The 15,406-nt window shown below is 38.9% G+C and overlaps 1 protein-coding gene across 2 annotated transcripts in view; it reads right to left on the bottom strand.

Annotated features, from left to right (window-relative positions):
• unc5b (unc-5 netrin receptor B) overlaps positions 1-15,406 on the bottom strand; it is a 97,243-nt gene that overhangs the window by 4,200 nt on the left and 77,637 nt on the right. Inside the window, exons 7-14 of one of the 2 annotated variants that reach the window (XM_088351417.1) lie at positions 14,649-14,813; positions 10,528-10,560; positions 7,893-8,087; positions 6,415-6,765; positions 5,003-5,090; positions 4,768-4,942; positions 2,978-3,217; positions 98-247 (exon numbers count right to left, since the gene is read on the bottom strand). In XM_088351417.1, the coding sequence (XP_088207543.1) occupies positions 98-247; positions 2,978-3,217; positions 4,768-4,942; positions 5,003-5,090; positions 6,415-6,765; positions 7,893-8,087; positions 10,528-10,560; positions 14,649-14,813 (1,397 nt within the window). The remainder of the gene's footprint in view (positions 1-97; positions 248-2,977; positions 3,218-4,767; positions 4,943-5,002; positions 5,091-6,414; positions 6,766-7,892; positions 8,088-10,527; positions 10,561-14,648; positions 14,814-15,406) is intronic. The other variant, XM_088351418.1, reaches the window with a different exon arrangement.

The following is a 15,406-nucleotide window of genomic DNA, read 5'->3' as shown; positions in this document are numbered from 1 at the left end:
CTAGTGTGGCACCCGCAATAGTGCTTTTTCGACCATGTGGTCCCCGAGCTCAATGAGTTTGACATCCCTGCTATAATAGGACACCAGGAGGACTCACTTGATACTTGGCCAGCAGTTTGCTTCTCCAGTGAGTGTGAGGGATGTCGTGGATGGATAAACGCAGGTTGTGATAGCTGTCTTTGAACAGGAGAGGCTTGGGGTCCTCCAGTAGAACCCCACCTAGGCTCCGTTCCAGATCCAGCACCTCCTGGAAGGAGAAAATAAAAGAATTTCAGTAAAGTTCTGATTTGGACTTTATTATTTTTAAGGCAAAGTCAGGAGAGCAACTGGAACGGTGTATAAAAGTCTGCAATTGAGAAGTTGGAATTCCCGTGACGAAGAAAATGCAGTCAATTATCAAGTTTGAAAGAATTCTTTGAGCCAGTGTGACCTCCAGCTCAATTTAACGAGGAGGGAAAAAACATGTATAATGTATTTTTACCCAGTGTAAATCACAAAGTGAGATCTCGCTTCACAGGATTGCAAACTAATTAAGGTGTCATGCTCATTTTTGTCTACAAATTCTGGATTTTAGCACCTGGTACAGGTGACAACTTGTGCGCTAAAGTTACGTACATTTTGACAACTGCTGAAAATTGGTCACAGTTCTGCAAGGTTTCTATGCATCCCTCTTTTGAAACAGCCGATTTTAGCAATTGGGATTATAACCAGGCTCCTGCAGAATGATACATTGGGGATCAAGAACCATTTTGGTGGTGCTGGAGATATTAAAGAAAACGCAGCTCTCCAGGACTGTACTCGCTTATGCTCAGTCTAAGTTGTGGCGTCATTTTGGCAAGTTTGATTATTGCAGGGATCATATATATATATTGCACAATATGATAGATTTATATAACTTTTCATGAAACATCAAAAATACCTTCTGTCAACTGTACATGATCGAAAAATTATAAATCTTCTTTCTTTCCTTGCGAACCATGATTCTGCCTGTTTTAAATATCTCCCTCCTCTAGTACAGATAAAAAAGGAGAGTCATTACCAAATTCTAAAAAGCTTTGCTCATGAGTTGCAGTTGTGTTAGAGTTGGGAGACTCTCAAAGTAGGGAACTTCTGTATTATTGACGTTAATTATTTAATGAAAAGTTAAAACCACCCTTGGTCAACTATAGATTATCTAAAAGATAAAAATCTTTGTTTACTTCTTTATAATGATGTGGAACTTAGATTCTTGAGAGCAAAGGTTCTCCTTGTTTTTTTTTTGTTTAATATTTCCCTGCTCTAACACAGCTTAAAAAGAGGATTATTATCACAATTCTAAAAAGCTTTGCTCATGAGCTGCAGGTGGGTTAAAAGTGGGGTACTTTTAGGCTCTCAAGAAGGGAAGCTCTGGTTTATTGACTTGTTTTATTGGATTTCCTCGTTAGTTTGGTCAAAAAAATACAGTGGATATGTAATAATAGGTTTGTGTTTTTGAGCCTTGAAGAGCCATGATGCTGCCTGTTTTTCAAACATCTACCTGCTGTATCACAGCTGATTCGATAAAGAGGATCAAGAGCCATCTTCAACAAAGTGTTGCTCATGAACTGCAAGTGTGTTAGAAGAGGGGGACTTTTCGGCTCAAAAGTAGGTAACTTAGCTTTATGGGCGCTATTGAATCCAGGACACTAGTCAGGGTGGTATTGAACTCATTCATGAGTGAGTCAACCGAGCCATTGTATGAAGGAAAGGACGCAACTGCTCCAGGAAGGAGTTCAAAGAGCTCAGAAACTGTGCCAGTGCTTATATTGCGTCCGCTAAATCCTTCAGCTTTTTTAACACTACATTTAGCTAGCACCTCAAATGTAACTAAATAATGATCCGAGATAACGGTAGTACACATTTGTTACCTCCCGTCTCGATTACTGTAATGCAATAATCTCTGGTCTCCCGAAGTCTAGAATCAAGTCTCTTCAGCTGGTACAAAATGCCGCAGCGAGGCTTTTAACCAGGACAAAAAAGTACGATCACATAACACCGATTTTGGCTAACCTGCATTGGCTCCCAATTAGCCATATATGTGACTTCAAGGTTCTCTTAGTATTGTACAAAATCATACATGGACTTGCTCCCTCTTATCTTTCAGATCTGATTTGCCCCTACGTCCCGGTCCGAAGCCTACGATCTGAGAGTGCCGGTCTTCTGGTGATCCCAAGAGCAAAGAAATGTTCTGCTGGTTCGAGAGCGTTCTCCATCTGGGCACCGGTGCTGTGGAATGCTCTTCCCCCTGAGATCCGATCTGCAACCTCAGTGGAAATGTTTAAATCTAAACTTAAAACCCACTTCTACTCCATAGCATATGAATAACCTACTCTTCTCGTCGGCTGAAAAATAGTCTGTGTAATATAGTGTAATAATCTGTGAAGTCTTTGAGACTCTTTGTGATTTAGGGCTATACAAATAAAGATGACTTGACTTGACTCGTTTTAATTGGATTTTATTGTGTTGGGTTAGTTAAAATTACTAGAAAATATATTGTGGGTTTGAAATAATGTTTTTTTTGAGTCCCTGAGACTCATGGTTCTGCATTGTTTTTAAATGTTTCGCTCCTCTAACACAGCTGATTCAAAAAAGAGGACCATTATCACAATTCTAAAAAGGCTTTGCGCATGAGCTGCAGATGTGTTAGAGGAGGGGGACTTTGAGGCTCTGAAGGTAGGGAACTTATGGATTTAAAAAAAAATTGGATTTCCCTTTGTTGGGTTTGTTGTGTTAAAAATAAATGGTAGGTTGTGCTAAATGTGTGTTTTTATAAAAACCACCAAATTTTTTGGAATGATGTCATGATGAGTATATGTAGGTGCATATAGGTAAATTTTCCAAGAAAAGCCCTGTTTTTTGTGGCCAAAGACACTTTCCAGTTTAAGAAACATTTAGTGCTCGTCTTTAATTAAATAATACCATAAAGAGGGTGAATGAAAAAAAAATCTCTGTATCCCACCTTGAGTGAATGTGGGGTGTCGTGGATGCAGTAAACTCGAAGACTGTAGTCCAAAGAGAGGCAAGGAGCCCGCGGTGCAAACAAAGCCAGTTGAAGGCGCTTGCAAGCTGGTTGCGGGGGGCACGACTGGCCCACCAGGCTGTATGTGCCCAGTTGCTCCATCAGAACGTGGCAGCACTCCTCCTCCAGCTGCAGGTAGCACGGAGAGGACAAACTTTCCTCTCCCACTGTCAGCACCTCCTGAGAATTGAAGAAAATGAGTCCAGGGAGTGTCATTCACACAGTGCCGTGAAAAAGTATTTGCTCCTTCCTATTTTGCACATTTATCGCTCATCAAACTAATTTTAATATCGCACAGAGACAACCCAAGGAAATACAAAATGCAGTTTCAAAATGTTGATTCCAATTATTGATGTACAAGCACTATGGCCCTATGTGAAAACATTATTAAATCACAAAGTAACTGGGACTAACCATAGTTTTGGGAAATCGGAGTTCAATTCCAGAGGCCATGCCCAAAATTTATAGCCACCTTTGTTAAATCAATAAATCCCTTAAATTGAATCTGTTAAACAAAGTGAAGTAGGCTACAGAATCTCAAGAACACGATTGACATGCCTGAATCCCCACAAAATACCTGAAAAAATAGTAAAACAAGTGATTCAAATTTTTCAGTTCGGAAAAGGTCACAGAGCCATTTCCAAAGCTGTAGGGCTCCAGAAAAACAATGTCAGAGCCATTATATACAAATAGAGAAAAATGGGAACAGTGGTAATCCTTCCCAGGAGTGGTCGACAGACTAAGACTACTCCAAGTGTATGACGGACGGCTCATCCAGGAGGTTACAAAATAACCTATGAAAACATCCAAAGAACTGCAGGCCTCGCTGGCCTCAGTTAAGGTCAGTGTGCATGACTCCACGAAATAAAGGACACTGGCCAAAAATGGCATCCATGAGAGAGTTCCCAAGCAAAAACCCATGCTGTCACAAAAGAACACAAATTCACCACACATTTGCCAAAAAGCATCCTGATTATCCTCAAAATTTTTGAGATAGATTGTGGACTGATGAGTCAAATATTGAACTCTATGGAAGGTGTGCAGCCCATCACATCTGGCGTAAAAAAAGGCACAGCTTTTGACAAAAATGAACATGATAACAACAGTGAGGCATGGTGTTGGCATTGTGAAGGACTTGGGCTGCTTTGCTGCCCGAGGACCAAGACAACTTGCTGTGGTTGACAAAATAATAAATTCTGGTGTTTACCAGAAGATCCTGAAGGAGGACGTCAGGTCATCAGTTTGTGTCCCCAAACTCAAGCGCTCTAAGATCATACAGCAGGACAAGCAAGTCCACCCCTGAATGGCTCAAAAAAATAAACTTCTTGGATTGGCCAAGTTAAAGTCCGGATTTAAATCCAATTGACATGCTGTAGTGTGAACTAAAACGGACAGTTCCTGCTAGAAAACCCTTCAATATTATACATTTGAGACCATTTTGCAAAGAAGAATTGGCCAACATTCCTCCACAGCGTTGTGAAGTAATTTTTACCAATTATGTTCAATTTTTGACTGCCAAAGGGGGCCTGACTCGCTATTAGGTTCATGGAGAAATTACTTTTCCACATAGGGCCCGATAGATTTTGAATTTTTTTTCTGCACTTTAAAAAATAAATCAAAACTGCATTTTGTATTTCCTTGCGTTGTCTCTATGTGATAGTAAAATTCACGTGATGATCTGAAACCTTTGTGAAAGCTATATATGTAAAAAAACAAATCAGGAACTGTACCTCCCAGGCTCCCTGGTGTGTCTGCGTCTTGAGGGTGAGTGTCCAATCGGGTGTTGGCGTGTCCAGTTGGGCGCAGTGCGGCAAAGTGAGAACGACGGGACGATTGAGAAGCAGAGCGGATGGGCCGCAACTGACTGCCGGGCTTAAGACCGTTTGACTGCCCTCCGACGGCAACCTGAAAAGCACTCGTCTGAAAAACCTGACGTTGCAAAAAAAGACAGATGAAAACACCTACGTGGTTTTGTCCCATTTGCTGATGATGAGGTACATCTCGTAGAATTTGCCCTGGGGGATTGTGCCAGGTGGGACCAGAAGACTCACACCTATGGGAGAACACGGATTTTAAGACTCGGTCGCATCAATGCAGCTAATGTCGTGCAGTACACAATTTTTCAACACCAAGTGTCATATGAAGAAGCAATATTTTTTGTATTCATTAGTTAAAGGACCTGAATGCCCCTAATAAGCAGGTAGGCACCTTGCATGGCTATTGGTGTGTGAGTGTGTGAGTGAATGGGTAAGTGTGAAGCACATTGTAAAGCGTTTTAGGAGGTCATTGACTTGAAAAGCGCTATATAAATGCAGACCATTTACATTTTACCATAGCTGTACGGAATTTGGAACATGATTAAGTACTGCTGTCATCTCCTGGTTTGTGTAATAATTACAGCCTCAGTCAGCTAATTCATGATGCATGTGCAAGTAGGTGCATTTTTTAGACACACCCGAGTAAACTCGTCTTTTTGGAGCTTGGGTTGGCGTTTGAACTACATTTTAAACAGGCTTTTGCTTTCTTTTACCATTTTTATGCTACATGGAAAATAGAAATAAAAAATAAAAAACCTGCGGGGACGAGCATGACGTCACTCTTCAGCAACTACCCACACCACACTCCTCTTATGTCAAATGTAATGCAACATAAAGCTTTGCTAAAAGTCAAATAAAGCACAGTCGCGGTGAAAAAAAACAAATGGGGGCTCTTTCAACTCAGTTGGACATTGTTAACACATATTGAATTGAAAAAGTATTCTACAGTCAACTTTTCTAAGGACATTTCAAACGACGCACCCCACCTTTATTCAATCAAATAAATGTCACAGAAAAGGGGAAGCACTTAATACTATTGTAAAAAAAATAAAAATTACTATCATATAGCATGCACTACAGAAAATAAATGTTTTACCCAGTTGGTAAAAAAACAAATAAAATAAAAAATCAGCAACATACAGTCGATGTGCCTTTATGTGAATGACATTTTCTAACATTGATTTTATAATTGGCAATGAAAAAAGCAATCCTACTTTTGGTCCAAATACTAAAACATTTGCATTCATCTCCAGAATAGCTTTAAATTTGTGTTCGTGGAGGTAAAAAAAAGTTGAATTTGTGTGTGTGTGTATATATATATATATATATATATATATATATATATATAATTTTTTTTTCCCCTGGGAGCTCATAACCAATTCTTCTCCTCACTCTTTTTTGAATAGGTATTTTGTTTTCTGGTTTATGTAGCTTCTTTATTTTTTAAAATGTCTACATGTTTTTGTTTCAAGAAATTGTTTGACAAAGATCAGGAAACCTTGCACTACTTACAATGTATCTTCAGAATAAATGACAACAACAAAAACAACAACAACCTACCTGTGTTAGGAATGGTAAGCCGTCCCCCCAGGTGTCCCAGGGTGGCACTGGTACTCAACCCGGGCTCCCGGGACAGGGTATGACTGTGAAACTGCCTCTCTCTACCACCCGTTCCCACAGACTTCAGACTGAGGATCTCGCCATCTCCCGAGCACATGTCAGTGGGGATCTCCAGGGACGAGAGAGTGGAGGAGTTATAAACCTTGATTTTCAGACTTGGGAGAGGGTCAAGCAGGGGGGAGGTAGTCATGGGGATTTTGTGGTGACTTTCATTGAAAAGCGGGGCGCGGAATTGCCCCGCTGTGGCCGTCAGGTCGGGGGGAGCAGACGGATGCTGAGCGTGGAGGTTATCTGCGGGCAAGAAAAAGAGAGGTTCTTCTCTTAGCTGCACAAATAAAGATAAGAGTGCAAAAAGTGATGCACATCAAATTGATTCATGTTGTTAATTAATATTTAAAAGCCAGGACGAGAGAAGAGATACCATGACAAATGCTTTGAACTAAAAAAAGAATATACGCCTTATTTTACACACTATAAGGCACCCGGATTAGGCGACACCCCCCAAAAAATGATCTTTTGTCATATAATTTTCTCATACAAAAGCCTAGTAGACATGGAATTAAAGCTACAGTAAGAGCTACCCTATTCATTCGTCCATAACCATTGTGCATATTATACAGTTACGGTATACATTCTAACCAATATATAACATTGAATGCAACAGGAATGGAACCCGGGTCGCCGCGGTGAGAATGCCAAAACCAAACCTATCTATCTATCTATCTACCCTGGTCATATCCCTCGAGAGAGGTGACCGACAGCCAAACACATACACAGAAACAAAGAAAATTAAAAAAGGGAAAAAGTAGCTGTTCAACAGCAGGGCCCGAGAGCTTTCACTGGTTTACCCCTGCCGCATCATACAGGTGCCCTGCACATCCCTTAGAACACATGCAAACATCCCACTATCCTTTTACAACACCTCTCCACTCATGCCTATCACCAACAGGAGCTCTAGCTTCCACTATATTTAGACCTCTTTCCTGCAGTGCACTCATAACACCATCCATCCACGTCAATCGCCGCCTTCCTCTTGGTCTCTTTCAATTTACTTCTGCTCTGTAGATCCTCTTCAACATTCGCTCCTCATCCATCCTCTCCATGTGTCCAAACCAACCGAGTACTCTCTTATCCACACGCTTGCTCTGTTCCACTACTACTCCAGTTCCGTCTCTCACAATTTCATTTCTCAATCTATCCAATCTAGTCACTCCTAACATACTCCTCAATCACTTAATCTCAAAAACATTTAATTTCCTTCTCAAATCTGCGTTCAGGCTTCAAGTCTCTGCACCATACAACACAGTCGGCACATTCACACTCTCATACAGTCCCCTCTTAACATCCATACTCAGATTATTGTTGCTCATCACTCTCCTCGAAAACAGAGAAAATAAACTAGGAAGCAAAATATTTGCCTTGTCTGGGTGGTTTGTAGTTGCCGGGATGGAAAGTTGCGGCGAGAGCAGAAGAAGAATCAGTGATATCGCCGTGGAAGTGGCTGCATCTTCGGCGGTAAGCCAGTACGCCCACACACAGCACCAGGATCACGCACAGGAGTAGCGCCCCCACCAGGCCGGCATACACCGCCACACCCATCTCTGGTGCTAGCGCTGTGCAAAAAGGGAAAGTAATAATAACTAGTACAACATATTTTTTAAGATATCCAAGGAAGAACATTGTTAACAAATGTTATGAATGTGAGCATAGACAACTGTAATATACTGTATATGAGACCGGTGCCATTGCGAGGATTATTTGCTTGAATAATCACTGATCGCTGTATACAGTACCAGGTACTGATACCAGTAGAACTTTTGAAAAAATAATGTTGCTTGAAAAAATCTACAACAGAAAACAACTTTTAAAAACTACCTTTGTAACTTTATAACATGAAGGTCATATTTTTTTTTAGATCATTGTCATGTATTGTCAAATTTCTACTTTCTGATTAAATGACGAAAAAGCAACCAGGGCAAAGTACTGATACCACATACTGTATATGTCCAATATGGGTATATGATTTTGCTAATTTTTAACAGAGATGGGTTATAACGGGTTACATTTACTGTTACATTCACTTGAGTAAGTTTTGGGACATTTTGTACTTCTCGGAGTATTTTCACAAAACCTTCAATAAAATTGTGAAGAAGAAACGTTACTCTTACTCCTCTACATTTTGCTACATTGAAGCTGTTACTAAGCAACTTAAATCCCCTCCATGTAAGTACGCGGATTTATCAAAGTCTTTCATTTTCTTTTTTCTCTTATGTTATTCTTAAGTAACAGTAGTCTTAAATGAGTAAGAGTTTCGACTACTCTACCCACCTCTGATTTCTAATTTATTTTTCCTAAAAAAGATATAGTGATGAATAATCATTACCGATATGCTATTGGCAGAAAATACGTCACAAGACAGTATGAAAGTCAATACACTCAGAGCTTGTTTCTTCAAAGGTGCATTGTGGGGGTTACTATTTCTCTCTTTTACGTATTCATTTGAATTTGAACCTTCTTAGACCTGAGCTTCTTCAAAGTGCATTTATGTCCACGCATGTGGACGCCAGGTGTTAGAAAGTTGATTGTTCCTTCCACATTTGGCTTAAATTGTAACTGCTGTTATTGCACTTTCCTTTCTCCCTTTCTCTGGGGCGTTTGCATCCGAAATACAAAATGTACACACATTTTAGCTGCTTGTTGTAATTTTACAAAATGTTTAAAAAATGTTATATCTTTTCAGATGTAACTATCATAGGTAGTACACGACGAGGGCAAATACATTTATTAAGTATTCATGTTGAAGATCATAGGATTTATTGTTCCAAATCTAAATGAGAAAATTCAAAATTATTTAGATTTTGTGAACGATTTCACTAATATGCCTGAAACACGACACACATTAAGTCTGTAATCTAGAACAGGGAAACAGATATCCTATTAAAAAGTAATTATTATAACGGATATATCAAATTTTTAAAAATACCCTGTATATTTTATCCTTTATCTGAACCCATTATCTGCACCACTTATCCAGCTATCTTCAGGCAGTGGGCAGGGGACACCCTGAACTGGTTGCCAGCTAGATGCAGGGGACACAGAGACTGACAACTCACTCGCTCATTCAGACCTCGGGACAATTTGGACTGGCCAATTAACCTGAAATGCATGTTTTTGTAATGTGGGAGGAAACCGGATTGCCCAGAGAAAACCCGCGCAGGCACGGGGAGAACATGCAAACTCCACATAGGCAGGCTGGTAGCTGGGTTTGAACCTAAGAGCTTAGAACTGTGCCGCAGACACGCTAACCCTACCGCTGCCGTTCCGCTCATAAATTCTATTGTATATTACGGATGTTTTTCTGATTTTACAATTTATTTCATTATTTTACTACCTGAATGTTTTAACAAGAGTTTTTGCATTTGGGAGCTGCAAAAGTTGAGGAAAAAATCGACTTAAACAAATACAAAATGTAGTAAAAAACACACACAAAAAAACAAGGTAAATAAGAACTTTAACTCTGCAATGTACCTTTAAAATACAATTGGAATAATTGTATAAAAAAGGCAGGATAACACAAATATAAGAAGAGTCAATCTGATTGAAAAAAAAAGTTTAAAAAAAAAGCGATAATGTCCCTTTTGTTGATAGGACGAGGAAACCGACACTGAGGAGCGCCTCCAAGTTCTCGTTCCACGCCAGAAGCAAATCCGACAGCCGTCGGCACTCATTACCCAAGACGGAACAAAAGGGAATGAGGTGCATTACCAAGGCTTGGCTCCCCTGAGCCCTTGTCATGTCGCGCTAAAGGAATTAGCATCACTTTAACTCAGAAACCAAACCACAGATTAGCCCACTGCGCTATGGAACCCATCCCGTCATTTAAAAACTTTTGACTTTCTGTAAATTCCGTGATACAGTTTTCAGTTTGTTCTGTGATGTGAAGGGAAGAAAGGAAGGTGAGAACAAGAGATAACGGCGTACGCAACGCAAAAGTTAGGAGCATAAGGAAGCAAGGGGAAAAAAAGGTGATTTCATGGTGGTGGGCGGACTTACAATGGCTTGCATGTTCAATAGAAACCTTTTTATCTGTATGAACAGAAGAAAAAACAGAAAACAGAAAAAAATATGAAATCATATGAAATCAAACCATATCAGGAATAAGCCTGCTGATTAAAAAAAAAAAGAGTAATCAAAACTGAATGGTCTAATAGCAAGGTCAGTATCATTATTTTTTATTATTTTTTTACTTTTATTTTTCTGACAGAAAATGGCAATAAACAGGGCTCAAATGAATAACACAAATGAGGTGGAAAATGTTGAAGTTGCGCTAACGGTATGAGACGGCTAAAAACTTTCTTCTCAGTTGGCAAAATGTGCGAACACCATCATTCTACTTTATTAACATCAATTATATGACATAGTAAATACCAAATGAAATATTTTACAGAGAAAGAAGAAGGATATAACTTGAAGACGAGTTTAACATACCAACGATAAACACAGTTAGCCTAGCGCACGCTTGCAGCTGGCATGGTGGACCCATCACTCATTGAAATGAATAAGGGCTTTTGAAATACTCTTGGATATTTTGGAGGTTATTTACATTTAAGAGAAAAATTGTTGGTATGCTGAAACAAATGTGTTAGCATTAGCAATTTAGCCACGGTTTCGTAAAGGCTTAGTAAAGGGTTTTTAGCAACATATACTGGAGATAAAGCTTTGTTTTTTTTCATAACCAAACGATTGTTATACGTTTATTCATTAATTTATTTATTTTACAGGGGGAAAAAATGATCCTAATTGAGGGATGATTAGAATCAGAAATAGATTTGTCAAATTTTCTTAGGGGAGGGGGCGTAAGGTGACCATATTTGGCCATGCTCACTCTCAGCATTAGTTTTTTTTTTTGTGTGTCATGTTTTGATTAATGTATCCAACAATACCTTCAACTATAGTTAGCATAGTGCAAGCTAGTTTCTAGCATGATGGACATGAAACTTAATGTTTTATCACATAGGGGCATCTGAAATAAGCCAGTATACTTTGGAGGTTATTTTCTTTTCAAGAGAATTTCTTCCGGATGGAACCACAAGTGCATTAGCATGATCAGGTTAGCTATAGTCTTCTTTAAAAAAGGGGATCATATAACACTTAGTAAATTGTTGGCCCGAAGAGGGATAGGTGCTACCCGGCTGTACTTGCCCAAGACATACCACAGGAAATGATGCCCCTATAACCCATGCGATTAAAGGATCCACCCACCTACCCACCACAGTGCGTTAGACAACCATTATTGTAGATAAAGGTTGTTTTTCATTACTAATATGATTTTTTAAATCTAAGCTTAAAACACACTTCTACTCTATAGCATGTGAATAACCTATATTTCTGTTGACAATATCTCTGTACTATTTGTAAATGCAACATCGATTGCAGCCTGGTCATCCTGAAAGGGGGATTACCACATGTGCGGTCCCTTCTCAAGGTTTCTTCATTTTCCTCATGTTGAGGTTTTTGAGTTTTTCTTGCCCTCATGTGGGTTTCAGATCAGGTGATGGTGTAATAATAGTCTGAAATAATAGTCTGTGCATTAACCTGTGCAGCTCTTTGAGACTCTTTGTGATTAAGGGCTACACAAATAAAAATGACTTGACTTGAAAGAAGAACTTTAGGGATGGTTAAAATTTGAAATACATGAACAGCACCAAACAATTCACGCAGTTATCATAGCGCAAGCCAGCTGCTAGCATGATGGCCATCACAAATTGATTTATCACAACCAAATATAGGCTTCAGTAATAGTCTTGTGTATTTTAGAGGTAACTTACATTTAAAGAAGAAAATCTGTCATTTTCTTGCCACGTGTGTTTTTTGGAAAATGCTTCAGGAAACATAGTTTAAATAAAACTTTTTTTAATCACTAATATGACCGTTTACAATGTTTTTATTTATTCTTTGGTGAAGAAGAAGAAGGATGTAATCCGAGGAATGGTTAGAATCTAAAATACCCAACAATACACACAGTTAGCATAGCCCAAGCTAGGTGCTAGTAAGATGGCCACCACACTTATTGATATATCACAACCAAATATGAGCTTTAGAAATACTCTTATGCTTTGGAGGTTATTTACATTTAAAGAGGAAAATATTTCGTATGTTGCCACAGGTGTGTGAGCATTAGCGAGTGAGCCGTAATCCCCTTAAATAATTGAATATATTGCTTTGTAAAGTGCTTCGGGCAACGTAAATTGCAGCTTTATAAAGCTTTATGTGAGAGGGGTTCATCACCAATACAATTGTTAAAAAAAAAATTCATCTTAGAAAAACATATATTAGGATGAAGATTTTGGGTACAAAACCTAGAATAGGGTAATATAAACAAAATAAGTAAAAGTTAAAATTCTGAGAGCAGATAAGTGGTGAAATAGAATAAAATGAAATAATGCATAATAAAATATTGCCAGACTAACTTGAAACCTTGCAAGTGCCCCTAATTAAATGACCACGAATACCATGTGAAACGATAAAAACAAATCTATCAAGTGAGACATTCACAAAATTGCGTCCGTTTGAGGCTTCTAATCGTCGTTTAAAGGTTCCGAAAGCTTGTGTGTGTCTTGGATTCTAATATGCCGAGTCTGACTCATTCTAACGCACGCTAATTTTTCAACTCTGATGTGTTGCTTATTTCTCTCCTGCCGTCTCTAGCTCTCCATCTTTTTCTGATGCGCCTTCTCACTTTGACGTCTAACATGTTCCCTCTTCTAACATCTGTCTGGGATGCTGCTATTTTTCTTCTTCCTTCTCGCCCACTGCAGGGTTCATGTTCTTCGCACCTTTCGCTCCAAAATCTCCCCCCAAAAAAGGCTCAACTGTGGGAAGAAATCACTTTCCGAAAGTCGTTCTATTATCATTCGAATGACCGCCCGGGGCGACAAATATAATCGAAGGGGATTTGTCTTGATGGAGGCCTGAGAAAATCTATACTCGCTCCGATCCTAAGCAAATGAAACTTTGGCTCGGATCTACTGTGTATTTAAGGTTGAGCGATGAGATCGTCATTTACCGTAAAAACGTACTTATACACCTCACTTTTTTCCTACGTCCTAGACCATGTGGCTTGTACAACGATATGGACAGTTTATAGATCAAATAAGACTTTTTATAAGGTCAAAATCGTTACAATGATTACGAAAACAATGCTAAAACGAGAACAAAAAAATCTACCAAGAGCTAGGAAAGATAATTTTGCATGTATTAAATATAAATATTCTTATTTTCCGAGAAAAGAATGGCTTAAATCTAGAAAAATTACACTTAAAATGAGCACATTTTGGAGATTTTATTTTACAATTAAAATTTTGAAACGTCCTTGGGCAAGACATTGAACCCCTAAATGCCCCTTATAAACAGGTAGGTGTCTTGTATGGATGACGCCGCTATCGGTGTGTGAGTGTGTGTGTGAATGGGCAAGTGTGAAATACATTGTAGAGCGCTTTGGGAGGTCTTCAGTGACTTGAAAAGCCCTATATAAATGCATTCCCTTTGACATTTAGTGTGCTCTTTTGCTGTATTACTGCCACATTAATTTTATTTGTTTATTTCACTATTTGAAAGAAAATAAATAAAAAAGGGACTAAAAAAAGGAAAAAACTTGTGACATCTTCCACAAAACAAGAAATGTATGTAATAAATATGACACAAAAAAAGCATATAACACGAAAGAGTGTTTTTAGGCTACAAACAAACATTCTATCTGTGTTTTTAGCAATTTTGGTTTAAAGCATTTCTTTTCAAAACCGGATTATTTTGTAATGAAAATTGTTCCAGGCACTGTTGAAAGAACCCCTCATTCTTTGTAAATATCTGATATTACAGTGTAGGCACCTACACTTATAGCCCAATACAGTTTATGTATGTACAAAAACTGTCTTTTTACAAAAGTAATGGGTGCATATAATCAGGTGCGCTCTATAGTCCGGATTTAAAAAAAAAAACTTCAACAGTAAAATTTCGAATGAACTAGCTTTTTTGCTGCATTTTATGACCTATGACTACTATTATCCACAATTCACACTATGATGACAATTGATTTTATATACTCTACCGGCTGCTTTCTATCTATCCCGGAGTGCAACCCAATTTACGGTGCACAATCGGTTCAGATGACTTACTGCGTGCACAGAGGCCCTCGGTACAATTTTTGCTCTCCATCATGCTGCCGCTGCAGTGTTTGCCCCCGTTTCTGGGTGGGGGGGCTTGGCATTCGCGGCTCCTCCAATGGGTGCACTCCGTGCTGCAAGCCGACCACTTGGTCCATTCCGTCCAGCCCCCATCGACTGTGATGATGACAGAGAGTTAGAAAAGTTAGGTGGACCTCATAAAGTAGCTCTTATTTTAAGGTAATCCTAAATTCTTGAACATGCAAAATGCGCGAAAATAGTACAAGGTTTTTGAATAAGAAATATACAGGACTGTCTGAGAAAATTAGAATATTGTGATAAAGTTCTTTATTTTCTGTAATGCAATTAAAAAAACAAAAATGTCATACATTCTGGATTCATTACACATCAACTGAACTATTTCAAGCCTTTCATTATTTGAATATTGCTGATTTTGGCTTACAGCTGAAAAAAACTCAAAAATCCTATCTCAAAATATTAGAATACTTCCTCAGACCAAGTAAAAAAATTATTTTATAACAGCAAAACTAAATCAAACATTTGAAAATGTCCATTGATGCACTCAGTACTTGGTTGGGAATCCTTTTGCACGGATTACTGCATCAATCCGGCGTGGCATGGAGGCAATCAGCCTGTGGCATTGCTGAGGTGTTATTGATGCCCAGGATGCTTCGATAGCGGCCTTCAGCTCATTTGCATTTGTAGGTCTGGTGTCTTTCATCTTCTTCTTAACTATACCCCACAAATTC

This window comes from Urocampus carinirostris, chromosome 13, assembly GCF_059441175.1.
Source record: "Urocampus carinirostris isolate Australia breed hairy pipefish chromosome 13, RoL_Ucar_1.0, whole genome shotgun sequence".
NCBI classification, from domain to species: Eukaryota; Metazoa; Chordata; class Actinopteri; order Syngnathiformes; family Syngnathidae; genus Urocampus; species Urocampus carinirostris.
Note: the sequence above shows the minus strand (reverse complement) of the source record. Positions and strands in the feature narration are given on the sequence as shown.